Source organism: Podarcis tiliguerta, assembly GCF_965153285.1.
Source record: "Podarcis tiliguerta genome assembly, chromosome: Z".
Classification (NCBI taxonomy): domain Eukaryota; kingdom Metazoa; phylum Chordata; class Lepidosauria; order Squamata; family Lacertidae; genus Podarcis; species Podarcis tiliguerta.
In genome coordinates this window covers 39,531,262-39,548,139 of record NC_139553.1, presented here as the reverse complement: position 1 = coordinate 39,548,139, position 16,878 = coordinate 39,531,262, and the positions used below count along the sequence as shown (strand labels likewise).

General features: G+C 46.7%; 2 protein-coding genes across 6 annotated transcripts in view; one reads left to right on the top strand and one right to left on the bottom strand.

Annotated features, from left to right (window-relative positions):
* Nucleotides 1-2,264, bottom strand: part of TMEM255A (transmembrane protein 255A) — a 33,201-nt gene extending 30,937 nt beyond the window's left edge. Inside the window, exon 1 of one of the 2 annotated variants that reach the window (XR_014506942.1) lies at nt 2,070-2,243. Coding sequence is in view for 1 of the 2 variants with exons in the window: in XM_083422353.1 (XP_083278479.1) it covers nt 2,070-2,127 (58 nt within the window). In the remaining variant the exon portion in view is untranslated. Of the gene's footprint in view, nt 1-2,069 lie in introns of both variants that reach the window. The other variant, XM_083422353.1, reaches the window with a different exon arrangement.
* The window catches only part of LOC310668967 (protein ATP1B4-like), a 91,197-nt gene that overhangs the window by 61,979 nt on the left and 12,340 nt on the right, over nt 1-16,878 (top strand). Inside the window, exons 1-3 of one of the 4 annotated variants that reach the window (XM_083422327.1) lie at nt 2,292-2,501; nt 7,410-7,465; nt 12,633-12,801. In XM_083422327.1, coding sequence (XP_083278453.1) covers nt 2,465-2,501; nt 7,410-7,465; nt 12,633-12,801 — 262 coding nt within the window. In that variant the 5' untranslated portion in view covers nt 2,292-2,464. Of the gene's footprint in view, nt 1-2,291; nt 2,502-5,061; nt 5,138-7,407; nt 7,466-12,632; nt 12,802-16,878 lie in introns of those variants that run through there. The other 3 variants (XM_083422328.1, XM_083422329.1, XM_083422330.1) reach the window with 3 other exon arrangements.

Genomic DNA, 16,878 nt, shown 5'->3' with positions numbered 1-16,878 from the left:
CTTCATTTTCTTTCTTTCTTTAAAAAACCCTTCTCTTCTGCAATATGTCTGTCCTGTTCCCACAACTGGCGTCAGAAGTTGGCATGGTAGGGCATCTGCCTTAAGACCACACAACAGAGGAGCAGCTGCTGACCCTTGAATCTCTTCCCCGACCCTGAGCCAACTCCTTGCTGTTGCTGCTGCTGCAGCAGCTCCCTGTTCTTCTGCTGTTCTCTAAGTGCACAAGCATTTCCAAAAGCAAGGACAGGTCCATCATTAAGCGGCAGAGTATCCGCTTTGCATACAGAATGTCCCATGTTCAAGCCCTGGCATCTGCAGGTAGGGCTGGGAGAAGCCCTCTCTGAAACGGTGGGGAGCTGCTGCCAGCGTAGACATACTGAGCTAAGTGGACCCAATGGTCTGACTCAGTATAAGACAACTCCCTATGTTTCTAACATAAGGTTTTGCTTGCCTTGCTATTTATTTATGCCCAGAGATACAGACTGGGTCCAGAGGGAGAGGGCAAATGAACAGGCGGTTGGGGGGGGGGGAGAGAAGCAGGGCAGCTGCAAAGGCAGATTTAGGGGAGCGTGACTGGTTTGGTCACACTGGGTGCAGAGCCTTGGGGGTGCCACAGCTATGATTTAGAATACAGTTAAGGGTGCAATAAGTTTGGCATGAATTTGGTGCTGAATTTTGGCATCACACAGGGCACCACTAAAATCTAAGATCCCAAGGTCCATCACCGGCAATTCGCCCACTCAACCTGTCCCCAGGAAATCTGCCTCCCTGACTTAAGGAACTGTCAAGTTCTGCCCAGCAATGAGGCTTCTATATTCAAAAGCTTGCAATATATCGCATTATTTCTGCATCTTGTTATATCAATATTGCAGAAATTCTCTTAGCAAAATCCTATGCAACCGGGATGGTGGCCCTCAAGATGTTCCTGGGCTCCAACTCCTCTTAGCACCAGCCAGCAGGACCAACGGTCAGGGATGATGGGCGTTGGAAATAAATAACAAGGACATAGGAAGGTACCTATGAGAGATTCAAACCACTGCTCCATGTAGGTCACTGCTGCCTTTCCCAACCTGCTCCCCTCTAGACCCTTAGACTACAGCTCCCACCAGCCTCAACCAGAAAAGGTTGGGAAAGGCTGGTCTACACCAACTGCAGCAGTTGTCCAGGCAGGAGTATTTCCCAGACCTACAAGCAAATATCAGGCTGAATTGAGGCTCTTCTGCATGGAAAGCACAAGTTGTACTGAGTTAAGGCTCTCCTCCACCTTGTTTTACATGAAGCCCACCTAACAGGGGCTGAGGAAGGCTGGTCTACGCTGGCTGGCAGCAACCCTCCAGGTAGGAGTGTTTTGCAGCACTGCCTTGGGGTTCCCTGGAACCTTCTGCATGCAAAGCAGATGCTCTCCCACTGAGTTGCAGGCCTTGCTCCAATAAATGAATGGAGCAGCAGCCTGGTGACCACACATTCAGCCTACTCACCAATAGGGCAAATTAAATCCTCTAAAAACACAAGGCCACTCAATCAGTGGGAGGAAACAGCCCCGTGGCCTCCAGACCAAAGGAAGCCAAGTGATACAAACCAAGGGTCTCCAAACAGCAATAACCTAAGGCTTCTCCATACAACCCCCCCCCCTTATTAAAAACAAACAAGCAGTGGCGATTTTAAATAGAAACGGTCCCAAGCTTCTCTGCTCAGGCATGTGGAAAACAGCAAGGCTCGCCTTTCACCCGGGGCCTCCTCCACTCCCGTTGCAAGCTTTTAAAAAAAAATTATTTCTGGCCTTGAGCTGCAATGCAAGCGACAGGGCTGCAGGTTGAGAGAGAGGAGCGGGCCTGGGGCGCGTGCTGCATGTCCAGGCGATCAGGACTTCCCCAAACGACCCAATACCCACCCACCCCCGACTCTGGTTTTTGCAAAAAAGAAAAAAAAAGGCCCCCAAGAGTGTTGCACTAAAGGCGGGACCCAGATACACCCCGTTCCCGCGCGCGCTCCTGCCCCACTTGCTATGGGCGCCCCTTCCCCAAATCCACACCCTCCTTTCCTTTCCCCTCGGCGAAGAGGCGCCTCACCCACAGAATCGGAGAGGGGGATCGCGCTGGGGCGCGGCTGAGTCAAGGCCTGGCGCATAGTGGCGGGCCCTCAATGCAAGGTGTCCGGCGGGAGCTACCGGCCGTGGCGCATCCTCCTGCGCTGCTCGAGGTTCATGCTCCGGGCAACAGCAGCGGCTCCCTCCAACCACCAGAGCCGGCCTGTGGCGCTTGCGCAAACTGGAGAGACAAACCAATCAGACCAGCCCGCTATAAAATGTGGGCAGGGGGAGAGGAGAACCTATTTCGCCACGGTTGGGTTGCAGGCAGGTTTGCTACCTGTCGTCCCGTATATTTTCCATGCGTTATTCGATGCGCAAGATTCCAAGCTGGGTGGCTCCTTTCCTTTTTTTAAAAAAAGAAAGAAAGGCGCAAACATGCAGAAATCAATAGGAGAGCTCGAGAAATCATGTAGTATGTGTGTGTGTTTTTAACCGATTCAAGAACTTTTGCCGCGCTTGACAGCCTGATCCTATACAAATGGACTCGGATGTCTCTCCGGGTTCCATGCGACTTAAAAACCTTTGCCCGAGGCGCGTGTGCGTTCTCTCCAGGTTCCAGGGCGAGTTGCAGCAAACTAAAAATTAGTTATTAAAAACCATCAAAACAAATTGCAGCGTGGGTCCTGAATGGCCCTTGGACTGGAGGAAGTGAAAGAGACTTACAACTGAATGCACAAAAATTACTAATCCTTGCAACAAGGAAATGCCACTTTTCATATTAGTAGTTTACTGTTAGAGTAACGTGGTCAAAGTAACCTTAGAAAAACACAAGTGTGTTCTCAGCTCTTGGCCCTAATGATTAAAAATTTCCTCTTTGATTAATTTACTAAATTGTTGGTTGATTTGTCTACCAGTTGAGCCAATTAAATATTGCTGTCCTAGATATTATGAAACAACAATCACCCAAAACTCTTATTTTTCTTGGTGGTGATGATAATAAAATTGGCAGTACTAGTAGTAATAAACCATTATCAGGAATGTCTCAGTGGTGTAAGATTTCCTAGTTGGTCTAGCCAAGATGACCTATGAAGTACTTCTCTATTACTTGATTTTACAGTAATTATTCTTTTGGAACTTTGTGGCATAGCTGTCAACATTTCTCTTTTTTTAAGGGAAATTCCCTTATTCCGAATAGGATTCCTCGCAAGAAAAGAGAAAAGTTGACAGCTATGCTTTGTGGACCAGTGAAAAGAGAAGATCTGGATTTATGGGGTCATTTTGAGGAAAAACACAATTATTTTTTAAAATATTGTGAATCTGCAAGTGGGGGTAATTGGTTGCAGTACTTAGCTTTTTCCATTCATAAATTATTCTTTGGCATCTTTTAAATTAACGTACATTAACCTTTTTTAAAAAAAGCTTAGCTTTGGATTTCAAACATGCAAGTGTACTAAATGTGAATTAATTACCAAGGCATAGCCAATGTCCTTTTTTTGTTCTTGATGATTAATTTCTAAAAAGAGCAACATTTGCAAACTCAAGCCCACCTAGGTATTCTACTTTCTAATCCCAGAAGTATGGAGGTTAGCTCCAGTTACTCTGTAATGGAGGAAAAATGCACTTGGCACGTGATCAGAGGCATTCTGATAATTACGACTTTGCATTCTCATCCAGATCTACCATTCATCCACAGCTCAAAAGAATTCAGCATGTAATGCTATGCCTCATTTAGTGATAGGCACATCTATTTTGATGCCAAAACGAAAGCCAGCCCACATATTTACTGAAATGTTATTCTGTTTGGAGTTCAGCCAGCAGTTTTAAAAATCTTTGGTTTTTGTGATCAAGGGACACTGAGTGGGGCAAAGTGGTGATATCATACAACCCTAACTATGTCTACTCAGAAGTAAGTTCTATTGGATTCATTGGGGTTTCATTCATTGCACTGAAATATGTGGGATTGGGATTGCAACCATAACCGGGTTAATTTTTGCATTAGGACTGAGATTGCCATCCTACCTTGCTTAAATTATCTTCCAAATTTAAGCAGTTTTCTCCTTTTAATTCTGTAGGAAGAGTAAAGGATTTCCTGAAGACTGAAAACCCATGCACGCTTACCTGAGAACATGAATATGTGGCTAAGGGGCAAAAAAACGCCAAGAATACTTATTAATAATACAACAGAAATCTAAATTAAGAGTGGGGAAGGCAAATGTCAAACAAAACTGAAACAAAATTTGGAGCCACCAAGTCAAACCATTACAATTTGTGGGACAAACCTAGCTGCTCAGTTGTGTATGCATCTACTCAGAACTAAGCCCCATTGGAGTTGGGGGTGTTTACTCTCAGTTAAGTGTGTATATAGAACAGTAGCTTAAGTCTATAGTCATTAATAATAATAATAATAATAATAATAATAATAATAATAATAATTACAAAGAAGTAGGAAAGTACAAGATGAAAAAAGCAAAGCAAAGGAAAACAACAAAATATAAACAGCAAAAATAAAAGTTAAAATAACAACAGGGCAAAAAAAAAAAAGTGGGGAAACCACATTAAGATTAAACCAGGGGTAGACAATGCGGCCACCTCCGAATTCTCTTAAGCCACAAATCCCATAATTCCTGGTGACTGAACAAGCTGACTAGGGTTGTTGGGTGCTGTGGTCCTGCAAAATCTGGAGGGGACAACAGAGATGGCAAATCTGAGGGACTCCCAGAGTTGCAGTGGACAGGCTTGGGTTGATGTGATTCGGAGTCCAAAAACACCCAGAGGGCCACAGGTTGCCCATCATTTCAGAAAGCAGAAGACTACCACATGTTGACAAAGTTTCTTTGCAGCGAATGTCTCTATTGAAAACAGCTGCTGCCAGTTTATAACCTGCTTTTTTCAGGTTGTGCCCATGTTTGGATGTGTCACTGGAAGAGATAACAGTGGCACATTGCCGCAGAAGATCCAGTGCCTCAGGACAGAAGGGGGCAGAAGGGAGTCAAACAAGATATTGAAATGAAACCTGGGCCATCAACTACTGTAACACGACACAGCTAATGCGGACAGCAGCCTCAAACCAAAATAGAAAACATTTTGGAAAGCATTGCAGAGGAGACGGTGTGTGTGCGCTGCTTCATGGAGCAATGCAGGAAAACATGCTTCCTTGAGGCTGTAATTCAGCTGAGCCTTTAATTGCGACAGGATATTGTGTGTCACAGAATGTCCCTATTCGAAAGGACTTTCTTGTTTTTACTACTCTTGGGAGGGGGGCTAGCGGGCGGTGAGGAGTGTTTGACTTGGTGTTTTTAGGAAGAGCAAGGGAGGAGAACATAGTGGGAAGTTAGTGTCATAATAATAATAATAATATAATAATTTATTATTTATACCCCGCCCATCTGGCTGGGCTGCCCCAGCCGCTCTGGGCGGCTTCCAACAAAACACTAAAATACAATAACCTATTAAACATTAAAAGCTTCCCTAAACAGGACTGCCTTCAGATGTCTTCTAAAAGTCTGGTAGTTGTTGTTCTCTTTGACATCTGGTGGGAGGGCGTTCCACAGGGCTGGTCATTGGAAAGTTAGCAGAATAAGTCCATTTATTTTCCCACCTCTGTCCCTATTTTCCAGAGACAGGCTAAGAATTACGAAAGCTATCCCAGCTTCTGATTTGATCCTGGAATGTCCCTATTTTCCCTGGCTCTGCATCTCGGAGCCAATGTGTCCCGTGGGGCTGGTCCTTGGCAGCAGCATCCTCTCCTCCTCACCTGCTTGCCAGCGGTTGCTATGAGCTGCCCAAGGGATGCGGCCAGCAGCAGAGACCATGGAGAGGCAATGGGATGCTGCCTCACAGCTGCTGCAGCCGCTGACACCTGGGACAAGCGCCGGTTCATCCTTTCTCCCAAGCTTGGTGGCGGCAGCACTTGTGGGGGAAATAGGAACATTCCAGGATCAAATCAGAAGCCGGGATGGCTTTCATAATTCCGGACTGTCTCTGGAAAAATGAGACAGATGGAGGGTAAGTCATTAATATCACCAGACCAACCTTCTCAGTAGTGGCTCCCTGCCTGGGTAATTCTCTCCCCTGGGAGGCATGCCTGGCACCATCACTATCTGCTTTTACATGCCAGGCAAGAAACATGCTTATTCACTTAGGATTTTGGACCCTAGATTTCTGATTGTCTTTCAGTGGGGTAGGGTCTCTGTCTCTCTGTATTATATATGTGTGCGTATAGATATAGATCTCCTGCCAACCTAGCAGTTCGAAAGCACCTCAAAGTGCAAGTAGATAAATAGGTACCGCTCCGGCAGGAAGGTAAACGGCGTTTCCGTGCGCTGCTCTGGTTCGCCAGAAGCGGCTTAGTCATGTTGGCCACATGACCCGGAAGCTGTCTGCGGACAAACGCTGGCTCCCTCGGCCAGTAAAGCGAGATGAGCGTCGCAACCCCAGAGTCGGTCACGACTGGACCTAATGGTCAGGGGTCCCTTTACCTTTACTTATAGATAAGCATTTTAGGTTGTTTTCATGCTTGCTTTTACACTTGTTTTCAGTGTTTTATTTTTGAAAGTCTCTTTGAACAGAGAGCTTTCTGCAAAAAGCGACAAACAAACAAACAAGCACATACGGTGGTGATGCCTTTGCTTGTTGTGGCAGGCATGTGGATAATGGGATATGTCCACTTCTAACCTGATAGTGCCCCTCCAAATTCCCTCTCCACACTGTCCTTCTTGGCTCTTCTCCAGGGATCTTCAGATGGTTCCTGGAATTACGGGTGGTTGGGAAACTGACACTGCACGAACCCACCTCTGGCCTGTCTGAAGGCAAAGTGATAAATATAGCGATGTCGGACCGTGAAAGCAATTTTGGAAGCATTCAGACAAGGGGCCTCCCCATGACTGACAGGGACATATTGGCACGTACATTTCTGTCTGTTAAGATCTGATTATTTTGTAACGCTCTATAAACAGGTGATCCTCAGCCTCCCAAGGCAGAAAGATTTCCTTCTGGGCAAGATTCTTGGTCTTTCCCCCTCTCTGGGATTTTTCATGCGATAGGCTGCTTTTTACACGTGAATGACTTCTGGTGGATGAGGGCCTGAATTCTTGTATGGAATCCTGCTGCATGATCTCAGTTGCCTGATGAGAGCAATCAGCTTGCTGGTCTCCTCCTTACATGCTCCGTCTTCTCTGCAGTGTTGAAAAGCAAAACCCGCCACCTGGTGATAGTCACAAAGCTCCTGCTCCTGCTTGATTTTTCTTTTTTTTAAAAAAACCACTGAATCGGCTTGTGCAATGGGATTGCTGGATAATTCCAGGGTTCAGTGAAGAGACCAGGAGTTGACATCTTGACATACTAACCATCTCATATTTTTTTCCTTTTTTCACCATGGAAGTGAACGCCACCTCTGGAGGTGCCAAGGACCACCCGCTCAACTATCACCAAATGCCAGTAAGTAAGCAAACAACCCCTTAGGGTAATGAGGAATAGATTTCCAGAGGTCCCATCTGTGAGCAGAATCGAACCCTTTGTTTCTGCTGTTGATGAGCAGAGCAGAAGGTTTGTCCACACTCTCCTCCTAAGTGTTGGAGGAAGAAAGGGGGAAAGTATGGCCATGCATCAAACAAAGCTAGATTTCCCCCCCAGGAGGAAAAGACTATCCAGATAATTGAGAATTAGTCAAATAATAATAAGAAGAAAGGTCTGCATGCATGAATTGGCTCATTGATGCAAATAATTAACTTGTCTGTCGAAGATGAAAAAGAACCAAGCTCATGGGAAAATGCTCTATCTGAGTGCTTTTATTAGAACCAAAACATCAGCCCAGAATGGTACGTTCAGGACCGGCTCTACAGTTAGGTAGAGTGAGGCGGCTGCCTCAGGTAGCACATACTGGAGGATAGGAAGTGGTGGTGAGGTGCTAGATAACAGAGCTGTGCTGCCCTCAGAGGTGGTGGAGGACACTGTTCAGTTGCCAGTGTCGAAGTGAGATTATTTATTTATTTATTTATTTATTTATTTATACCCTGCCCATCTGGCTGGGTTTCCCCAGCCACTCTGGGCGGCTTCCAACAAAATATTAAAATACAATAGTCTGTTAAACATTAAAAGCTTCCCTAAACAGGGCTGCATTCAGATGTCTTCTAAAAGTCTGGTAGTTGTTTTTGTCTTTGACATCTGGTGAGAGGGCGTTCCACAGGGTGGGTGCCACTACCGAGAAGGCCCTTTGCCTGGTTCCCTGTAACCTCACTTCTCGCAGTGAGGGAACTGCCAGAATGCCCTCGGCGCTGCACCTCAGTGTCTGGGCAGAATGATGGGGGTGGAGACGCTCCTTCAGATAGATTCAATGCTGGGCCAACTGGCTTCAGTAGATGGAAATAGGAGGCTGCACCATCTTGTCCATCATCTCAGGCACCACAATGCCTTGGGCTACATGGGGTTCCAGGGCACTTGACTGAGAGCAGCTTAGCAGTAACAGTACAACAGCACCTTGCCCCACTTATGGTGGCACTCTTCCATTCAGGGTACGTCAGCTCTGGTGTGTATCTGGTGTGATGGAGACAACACATTGGGTTAGGGGCATTAAAATATGTTATCCATTCTACTTGGGATGCAACTAAAGGAAGGAGTGGTGTGTTTTTTGGAGACAGGGTTGACATAGCAGAGGTGATACCTAAACTAGCTCAGAGCCAGTGTGAGAACATGTTATGGGATGGGGGATTTAATGCTGCTTAACTTCCTATATCTCTGGTTGTGAAGTTAGAATGGTTGTGGTGATGTGGAACTCTGAGATCACCCAAACAGGCAAAAGAATAATTTCTGATGTCAAAAGGCAGCCTCTGACCCTTTGCAGATGGCTTTCGCCAGTTGCCATATTTAGACAGGAAGGGGATTCCTCTTCCCAAGGTCATATTGGCTAGTAACTGTAGGGTTGGTTTTTGTGCTTTCCCCTGCAGGCTCTGCCTTGGCTTGCTTCCACACTAGCAATCAGGAACTTGGATAGGCACCTGTCTTTTGCTTGTCTCAAGTGGTTGGCTTGATCAGCGACTCCAACTATTGGACTCCAACTCCCATCAGCTTTAGCCAACATAGTCAATGATAGGAGATGATGGGAACTATAGTCCAGAAACACCGGGGGGGGGCACATCTCCCCCACCACTGTGCCAAAGGCTGGTTCTCATATGTATTATAATGCTTTATGACTCACCTCTTGAAGACTCATCATTTCAATGAGTTACAGGAGTGCTGAGCACGGTCATTGGAGCTCATGCATTGGAGCCCATGCAAGGCAACGTGGGCTTTCTGCCCGTGGCAGCTCGTTCACACACTGAACTTGTCACTAGAGGGACATACGTGTGGGGAACCGGTCTGAAGGTTCTTTGAATCAGATGCACTTTGCACTTGTGAAATAAGATCTCACACACCCACACAAGGGGGAAAAGATTTAACTTTTAAGCAGTTTTTACAAAATCTATTCCTTAGCTGTGGAGTGATTTTGCTTTGAGTTGATCCTTCGTCAGCAAAGGAATGGTGAGTATTTGACTTTCCACACTTTGCTAGCCCAGAAGGAAAGCTACAGAAGACAAGGCGCAACCTTTGGGCATTTTTATGAGACCAGATTTCACTTCTATGGGAAGGAAAACCTTGCAAAAGCACAGTTAAGACCCATTGATTCAAATGAGAGAGATTAATGCAGCAATTTTATGCACAGGTCCTTGGCAATAAGCCTAATTAGTTAGCTCAGTGAGACTTCTCCATTGGCATGCCTAAAATTGTACTATTAATCTGGTGTTTAATTCTCCCACTGAAACTCATGGAAGTGCTTTCAGGGGGGCCAGATTGTGCTTTTAATTTCCTGCATTAATTTTTTGCTTTCTCTCTCATCTTATGTGACTCATGCACTGATGATCCATTGATTAACAGGCTGCCCTATGTGAACCCATTGTGTAAGTGACAGGAAAGGCTTTTTCCTGGGTCAGCCTTGGATAGATGGATCAAATTGTCCTAGCCAAGTTGCTCCATCATCAGGTCTGAAGTGACTGACTGATGGCAAGTTCAGTGTTCAGAAGTAACCTGTAAAAACTCTGGGTGGATTGTTGAACGGCGGACTTCATGAAAAGATGGCCGAATATGAGATGGACTTGGCAGGTTCAGCTTGGAACTTTTTTGGTCGTACAGTCAGAGAGCTTGGAGAGGGCCTCGAAGGGCTTCTAGTACAACATGGAGCTATAATACATCTGAAAAGACAAACATTGATCATGTCTCCAGGTTTTCCAGGAGATCCAGTTAGAGGGGGTGGAGAAACTTGATTCTGATGGCAGTTAAAATTATCAGTTTTTCTGATCACCTCTGCTGTAGCTTTCTGTTGCTTCAGGCACACCTTGGTGACAATTCTTGCTTTGGCATCTTCTTCTTCTGATCATCTTAGAAATACAGGGGGTTAGCAATAAAAAGGAAGCACCACACACACAAAAGTGAGGCGTGTGGGGGTTCAGGTTGAGGAGGTGCTGCTGGAAACATCACACAGGGAACAACGTGCCAAGTAACAACAAGACAAAATGTTTTTGTCTGCAACAAAATTCTGCTGCTTCTGTTCAGGATTCCAGCCTTCCCATTTGCCCCTCCACTGGTTTTCCCATGTTTTCATCAACAGTGAGTCAAAAGAGAGTCAGAATTCTGTGGCCACTGAGCATGCCTGGTCTTTGTAGGAGGGGCTGGGGGTTGGGGTTTCTCCCTGTAGGTTTCCCCCTAAAAAACGCTTGCAATTTTTGCAGATTTTGAGGTTTCCCAGAGCCTTGTGCTATTTCTCTTTAGTGTGCTTTGGTGCTGCTTTGTCTAAATAAGGAATGGTACTCACAGCATGGGACGTGGGTGGCGCTGTGGGTTAAAGCCTCAGCGCCTAGGGCTTGCCGATTGAAAGGTCGGCGGTTCGAATCCCCGCAGCGGGGTGCACTCCCGCTGTTCAGTCCCAGCGCCTGTCAACCTAGCAGTTCGAAAGCACTCTCGGGTGCAAGTAGATAAATAGGGACCGCTTACTAGCGGGAAGGTAAACGGCGTTTCCGTGTGCGGCTCTGGCTCGCCAGAGCAGCGATGTCACGCTGGCCACGTGACCCAGAAGTGTCTTCGGACAGCGCTGGCCCTCGGCCTCTTTGAGTGAGATGGGTGCACAATCCTAGAGTCTGTCAAGACTGGCCCGTACGGGCAGGGGTACCTTTACCTTTACCTTTACTCACAGCATGAAGATTGGAACTAGAAGGAACGAATAGACATATAGGAAGCCGCCTTGTGCCAAATTGGAACACTGGCTTGTCTAGCTCAGTATTTTCTCCAAGAAGTATGGGGAACCTCTGGTTCTCCAGATGCTGCTAGGCTACAACTCCTATCAGCCCCAGCAAACATGGCCACTTGATCTATAATAATGTAATAATTTATTATTTATACCCCGCCCATCTGGCTGAGTTTCCCCAGCCACTCTGGGCTGCTGTTGATCGACAGTGATCAACAGCAGCTATCCATAATAGTTGCACACAAGGGTCTTTCCCAACTCCACCAGGAGATGTGGATAGAAGGAACCATCACTTTTTGTTCTCAGTTTCTTATTTTGCCGGTCTTAACTTCAGTTCACCACATTTTGCAGCAATTTGCATATTAAAAAAACACTCATGAAAATTCATTTTAGCGCATTGTTTTTTCTATAAACACATTTTTATATGCAGTTTTGACATATTTTTGCAAGCAATCTCACCATGTATAATGTACTTTTAAATGTTATTTTCAACAATATATTTAATTTTATGCATGCTTTCTCCTTAAATGTGCATTGCTTACTTGGAGCACTACATTGCGAAGCTTAAGTGTGAAGAGATGGTTGTGTTTCGATTCACACAATGTGTAAACAGGATAGCTTTAGCTTTACATGTGTACTGAATCAAAATTCTCCTCCATCCCTACCTGGTGCTGCCTGAGCTATGGACCTTCCCCAAAGGATAGCAAAAATAAGGGCAAACCATTTATTCTAAACCATACTCTCTGGGGGAGGGAGAGAGAGAGAAGTAAATAAACTGTGCCTTTTTAGAGGCATACTGTACATAGAGTCCCTTGTGCCCTTGGCAAGGAGCTATATTGTCCCCCGAAAACTACACTTTACTGCAATAGAATTGAGCAATTACTACATTTTACATGACCCAAGTGCTCAAAGCATCCAGAGCGAGGGCAAGGTGAAGTAGAAGGGCAGAAAAAATTGTGTGTTTTTGTGCCATGGTGTGAGAAAGACAGAAAGCTTCCCCCACATTTGATCTTGCTGTAACAGCAATGGCACAGCACCACACACATAAATGTCCTACACCCCATAGTCTGATAGGTGTTTTTTGCACACCTTGCCCTGGGCTTGCACCCTTGACAAGGGTTTCGCCAGCCCCTAGGTACTTCTCTGGCCTTTCTGTAACATAAGGAGCAATGATGAGAAAATGGAAAAACTCCAGCTAGTGAACTCACTGGCATTTATTTTTGGCTAATGGAATATCCTCCATTAGTGGGGAGGGTGGGGGAGTGGAAAGAAAGACAACAAAAACACTGTTCACATGGTGTGTGTCTGGGGTTTGCTTTGTCACCATTCCAGGAAAATAAGAATGAAGAGGCAGCTCAGCGACACGGCAATGAGGAGGAAGAGGAGGAGGGAAAGAAAGAAATGGGCAAGAAAACCTGGGGCGATATGGCCAAGGGTATGAAAACCTTCCTTTGGAATCCTGAGACAAGGCGGTTCATGGGCAGAACAGCTCACAGCTGGGGTAAGTCCAACATTCCCTTCCACCCCATCTGAAATGGGAGGCAACCGTAGCAGGATGTGGACAGAGGAATAAATGCAGGAAAGCCTTGCGTTGATATCATTTGCACCCACTTAGGCTTGGCTACTGTTGGGAATCATGGACTGGTGCCAAAGATGGGGGTAAAGAAATGAAGGTGGTATGAAGGGGAATGGAATTGCAGAGGCTGTTTTGGGAGGTTGTTCCAAGCCACAATGGGCAGTGAAAGAGGAGGGCAGAGTCTTGTGAAGAAGCATGAGAGCTTTCAGCGTCTGAGGCTGATGTGGAGTTGAGTCCGTGAAGGTCATGGCAGGGATGTGTCGGGGTTTAAGGGCGATACGAAAAGGGCTTTGAAGTTATATAGCAAGGATAGGGACCCTGAAAACTGAAGGGTGGCCATTTATTTATTCTGCCCCCAAAGGCAAAAGGAACCTATAATTGCATGTGGTAGTGCTAAATGTATGAGCTACAATTTCTGGTGTTCTTATACCCTACAACATTTATCTAATGAAAACAGGGACGTTTCATTCCATAATGATAATTTTACTATTGATACCCCACCTATCTGACTGGGTTGCCCCAGCCATTCTGGGCAGCTTCCAACACATATAAAATCATAACAAAACATTAAACAAACTTTCCTATACAGGATTGCCTTCAGACGGCTCGGGGGGTCGGATAACTCCATACCCTCCAACATTTCTCCAATGAAAATAGGGATGTCCTAAGGAAAAGCAGGTTAAACCACAGTGCCTAGGACTTGCCAATCAGAAGGTCGGTGGTTCAAATACCTGTGATGGGGTGAGATCCCGTTGCTCGGTCCCTGCTGCGGCCAACCTAGCAGTTTGAAAGCACATCAAAGTGCAAGTAGATAAATAGGTACCGCTCCAGCGGGAAGGTAAACGGCGTTTCCATGCACTGCTCTGGTTCGCCAGAAGAGGCTTAGTCATGCTGGACACATGACCCAGAAGCTGTACACTGGCTCCCTCGGCCAGTAAAGCGAGATGAGCGCCACAACCCCAGAGTCGGTCATGACTGGACCTAATGGTCAGGGGTCCCTTTACCTTTACTTTTAAGGAGAAGTGGGACATTCCAGGATCAAATCAGAAACTGGGACTGCTTCTCTAAATCAGGGACGTCCCTGGAAAATAGGGACACTTAGAGGGTCTGGTGTTGTATTTCCATTAACAGAGGCAGTATGCCTTTGGGTACCAATTCCTGGGAGTCAAAGGCGGGCACAATGCTGTTGCCTTCAAGTTTTGTTTGCAGGCTTCCAATGAGCATCTGGTTAGACACCGGGCTCTTCTTATATATATTGCCACAGTCTTCCCCACTACTTTTCACAATCCTATGTAGATCAACTCAAGGAAAATCCTTTTTTGTTTGGAAAGAGGCAAGGTGCAAGGTCCATTTGGTGCTTTGCTTTGGATGGCAATAAATTCTGGGCCAATTTTGACAAAACTGGGAGTGATCCTGCTTCCTAAAGGAATTATATTAGTGATGATTACCATGTTCAATAGAAAATTGTGATCAGTGATGGCTGGCACGCATTGGAACTGAGTGGAGCAGAAGACAGGGAGGCCAACAGAAAGTGGAGCCAGAACCAATGACAGGCAGAGCCCAATCATTCTTATTCTGTCCCCATCCTCCTCCCTGCTGAGTTTTACAAGGACGAACGCTAAGAATAAGGAAGAGGAAGCAAGCAGACAATGCTGCTTCCTGGACTGGTTGTAAATAAGAAGGCAGGGAAGTGGCCAGGCCATGATTTGTGGGGCAGTGCCCCATTTGCCCTAATGAACCAGCCTCTACTGATTCTAGTACCCACATGGGTGGATTCCCAGGCTGCTGGAAGGGGCAGAACTTGGTAGTATGGTACCCAGGTAGTGAAGAGCTCAATTGGCTAGAGTGTGGTGCTGATAGCACCAAAGTTGCAAGTTCAATCCCCACATGGGACAGCTGCATATTCCTGCATTGCAGGGGGCTGGACTAGATCAGCGTTTCCCAAACTTGAGTCTCTCCAGCTGGTTTTTTTGAACTACAGATCCCATCATCTGTAGCTAGCAGGACCTGTGGTCAGGGTTGATGGGAACAGCTGAAGACTCGAGTTTGGGAAACACTGAACTAGATGATCCTCAGGGTCCATTCTAGCTCTACAATGCTATGATTTTATTTGCCAGGCTAAAATTAGACACCCACACCCTTGGGGTGCCTTCCCAATGCCGGCTAAGCAACGCACCAGATTTTGGGAAGGAAGCACGAGGCTTTAGACGTGGGTGGCGCTGTGGGTTAAACCACAGAGCCTAGGGCTTGCCGATCAGAAGGTCGGAGGTTCGAATCCCCGCGATGGGATGAGCTCCCGTTGCTCGGTCCCTGCTCCTGCCCACCTAGCAGTTCGAAAGCACGTCAAAAGTGCAAGTAGATAAATAGGTACCGCTCCAGCGGGAAGGTAAACGGCATTTCTGTGCGCTGCTCCGGTTCACCAGAAGCGGCTTAGTCATGCTGGCCACATGACCCGGAAGCTGTATGCTGGCTCCCTTGGCCAGTAAAGCGAGATGAGCGCCGCAACCCCAGAGTTGTCCACAACTGGACCTAATGGTCAGGGGTCCCCTTACCTTTACCTTAGAGCCCTCAAGCCTCCTTCCAAAACCTAGGTAAGCACTAACTAGGCCAGGGGTCAGCAGACTTTTTCAGCAGGGGGGCGGTCCACTGTCCCTCAAACCTTGTGGGGGCCGGACTATATTTTGAAGGGGAAAAAATGAACTAATTCCTATGCCCCACAAATAACCCAGAGATGCATTTTAAATAAAAGTACACATGTAAAGTACACCTGGGACGCGGGTTGCACTGTGGGTAAAAGCCTCAGCGCCTAGGGCTTGCCGATCGAAAGGTCGGCGGTTCGAATCCCCGTGGTGGGGTGCGCTGCCGTTGTTCGGTCCCAGCGCCTGCCAACCTAGCAGTTCGAAAGCACTCCCGGTTGCAAGTAGATAAATAGGGACCGCTTACTGGCGGGAGGGTAAATGGCGTTCCGTGTGCGGCTCTGGCTCGCCAGAGCAGTGATGTCACGCTGGCCACGTGACCCGGAAATGTCTCCGGACAGCGCTGGCCCCCGGACTCTTAAGTGAGATGGGCGCACAACCCTAGAGTCTGTCAAGACTGGCCCGTACGGGCAGGGGTACCTTTACCTTTACCTTTACACGTGTAAAAACACGCTGATTCCTGGACTGTCCGCAGGCCGGATTGAGAAGGTGATTGGGTTGGATCCAGCCCCCGGGCCTTAGTTTGCCTACCCATGAACTAGGCTTTGGGAAGGAGACAGAAAGGTAATCCTTTGGCTCCTGCGCCCTTTGTGGTGGAACTGGTTGTGCTGCCCTCAATCCACCGCCGCTGCTGGTAATGGGTGTTGAAATTTATGACATCTGTATGACATTTATTTTCTGACCCCACCTGCCCAAGGCATGCAGGGCAATGAACATTGCCCCCAAAATTGCAAAAAACAAACAAACCACGATCCTCTGAGGTAGATTAGAACAAGCAGCAGAGAATAATCCAATGGCCACCCAGTGATGTTCGTGAAGTGATTCAAAACCAGGACTCCCAGGGTTCATTCTGACACTCTAGCCAGAATACTACACTGTCTTTCAAGGCAAATTGGTGAATGAGAGAGAGAGAGAGAACTTAGGTGCAGGTTCCAGATCCGAGGGAATGCCAGAAATAGCACCAATTAGCTTGTCCTCGTGAATTATTTAAAATGTTTTAAAATAAAGGAAAGAACAATCACAGTTCCTATTGCCTTTTGCATTGATGCTTTTCTATGCTCCAAGAAGGGTTTCTCGCCCTCCCCACCCTTGCTGGCCCCTTTCCAAAGCCACTAACAGGCCCAAATTAAGTTTGCTCTCCTCCCCGCCCGCCCCAGTTTGTTCTCAGACCTAAAAGTTCCTCTCAACATGAAAGCCTCAGGAACGTGGAGGTGAAAGGGCACATCTGCATTCTCAAAGATTGTCCTGAAACTGGACTTGGGCTTTTCCTGGGAAATAAACACACAGAAATAGGTTGGGTTAGAAG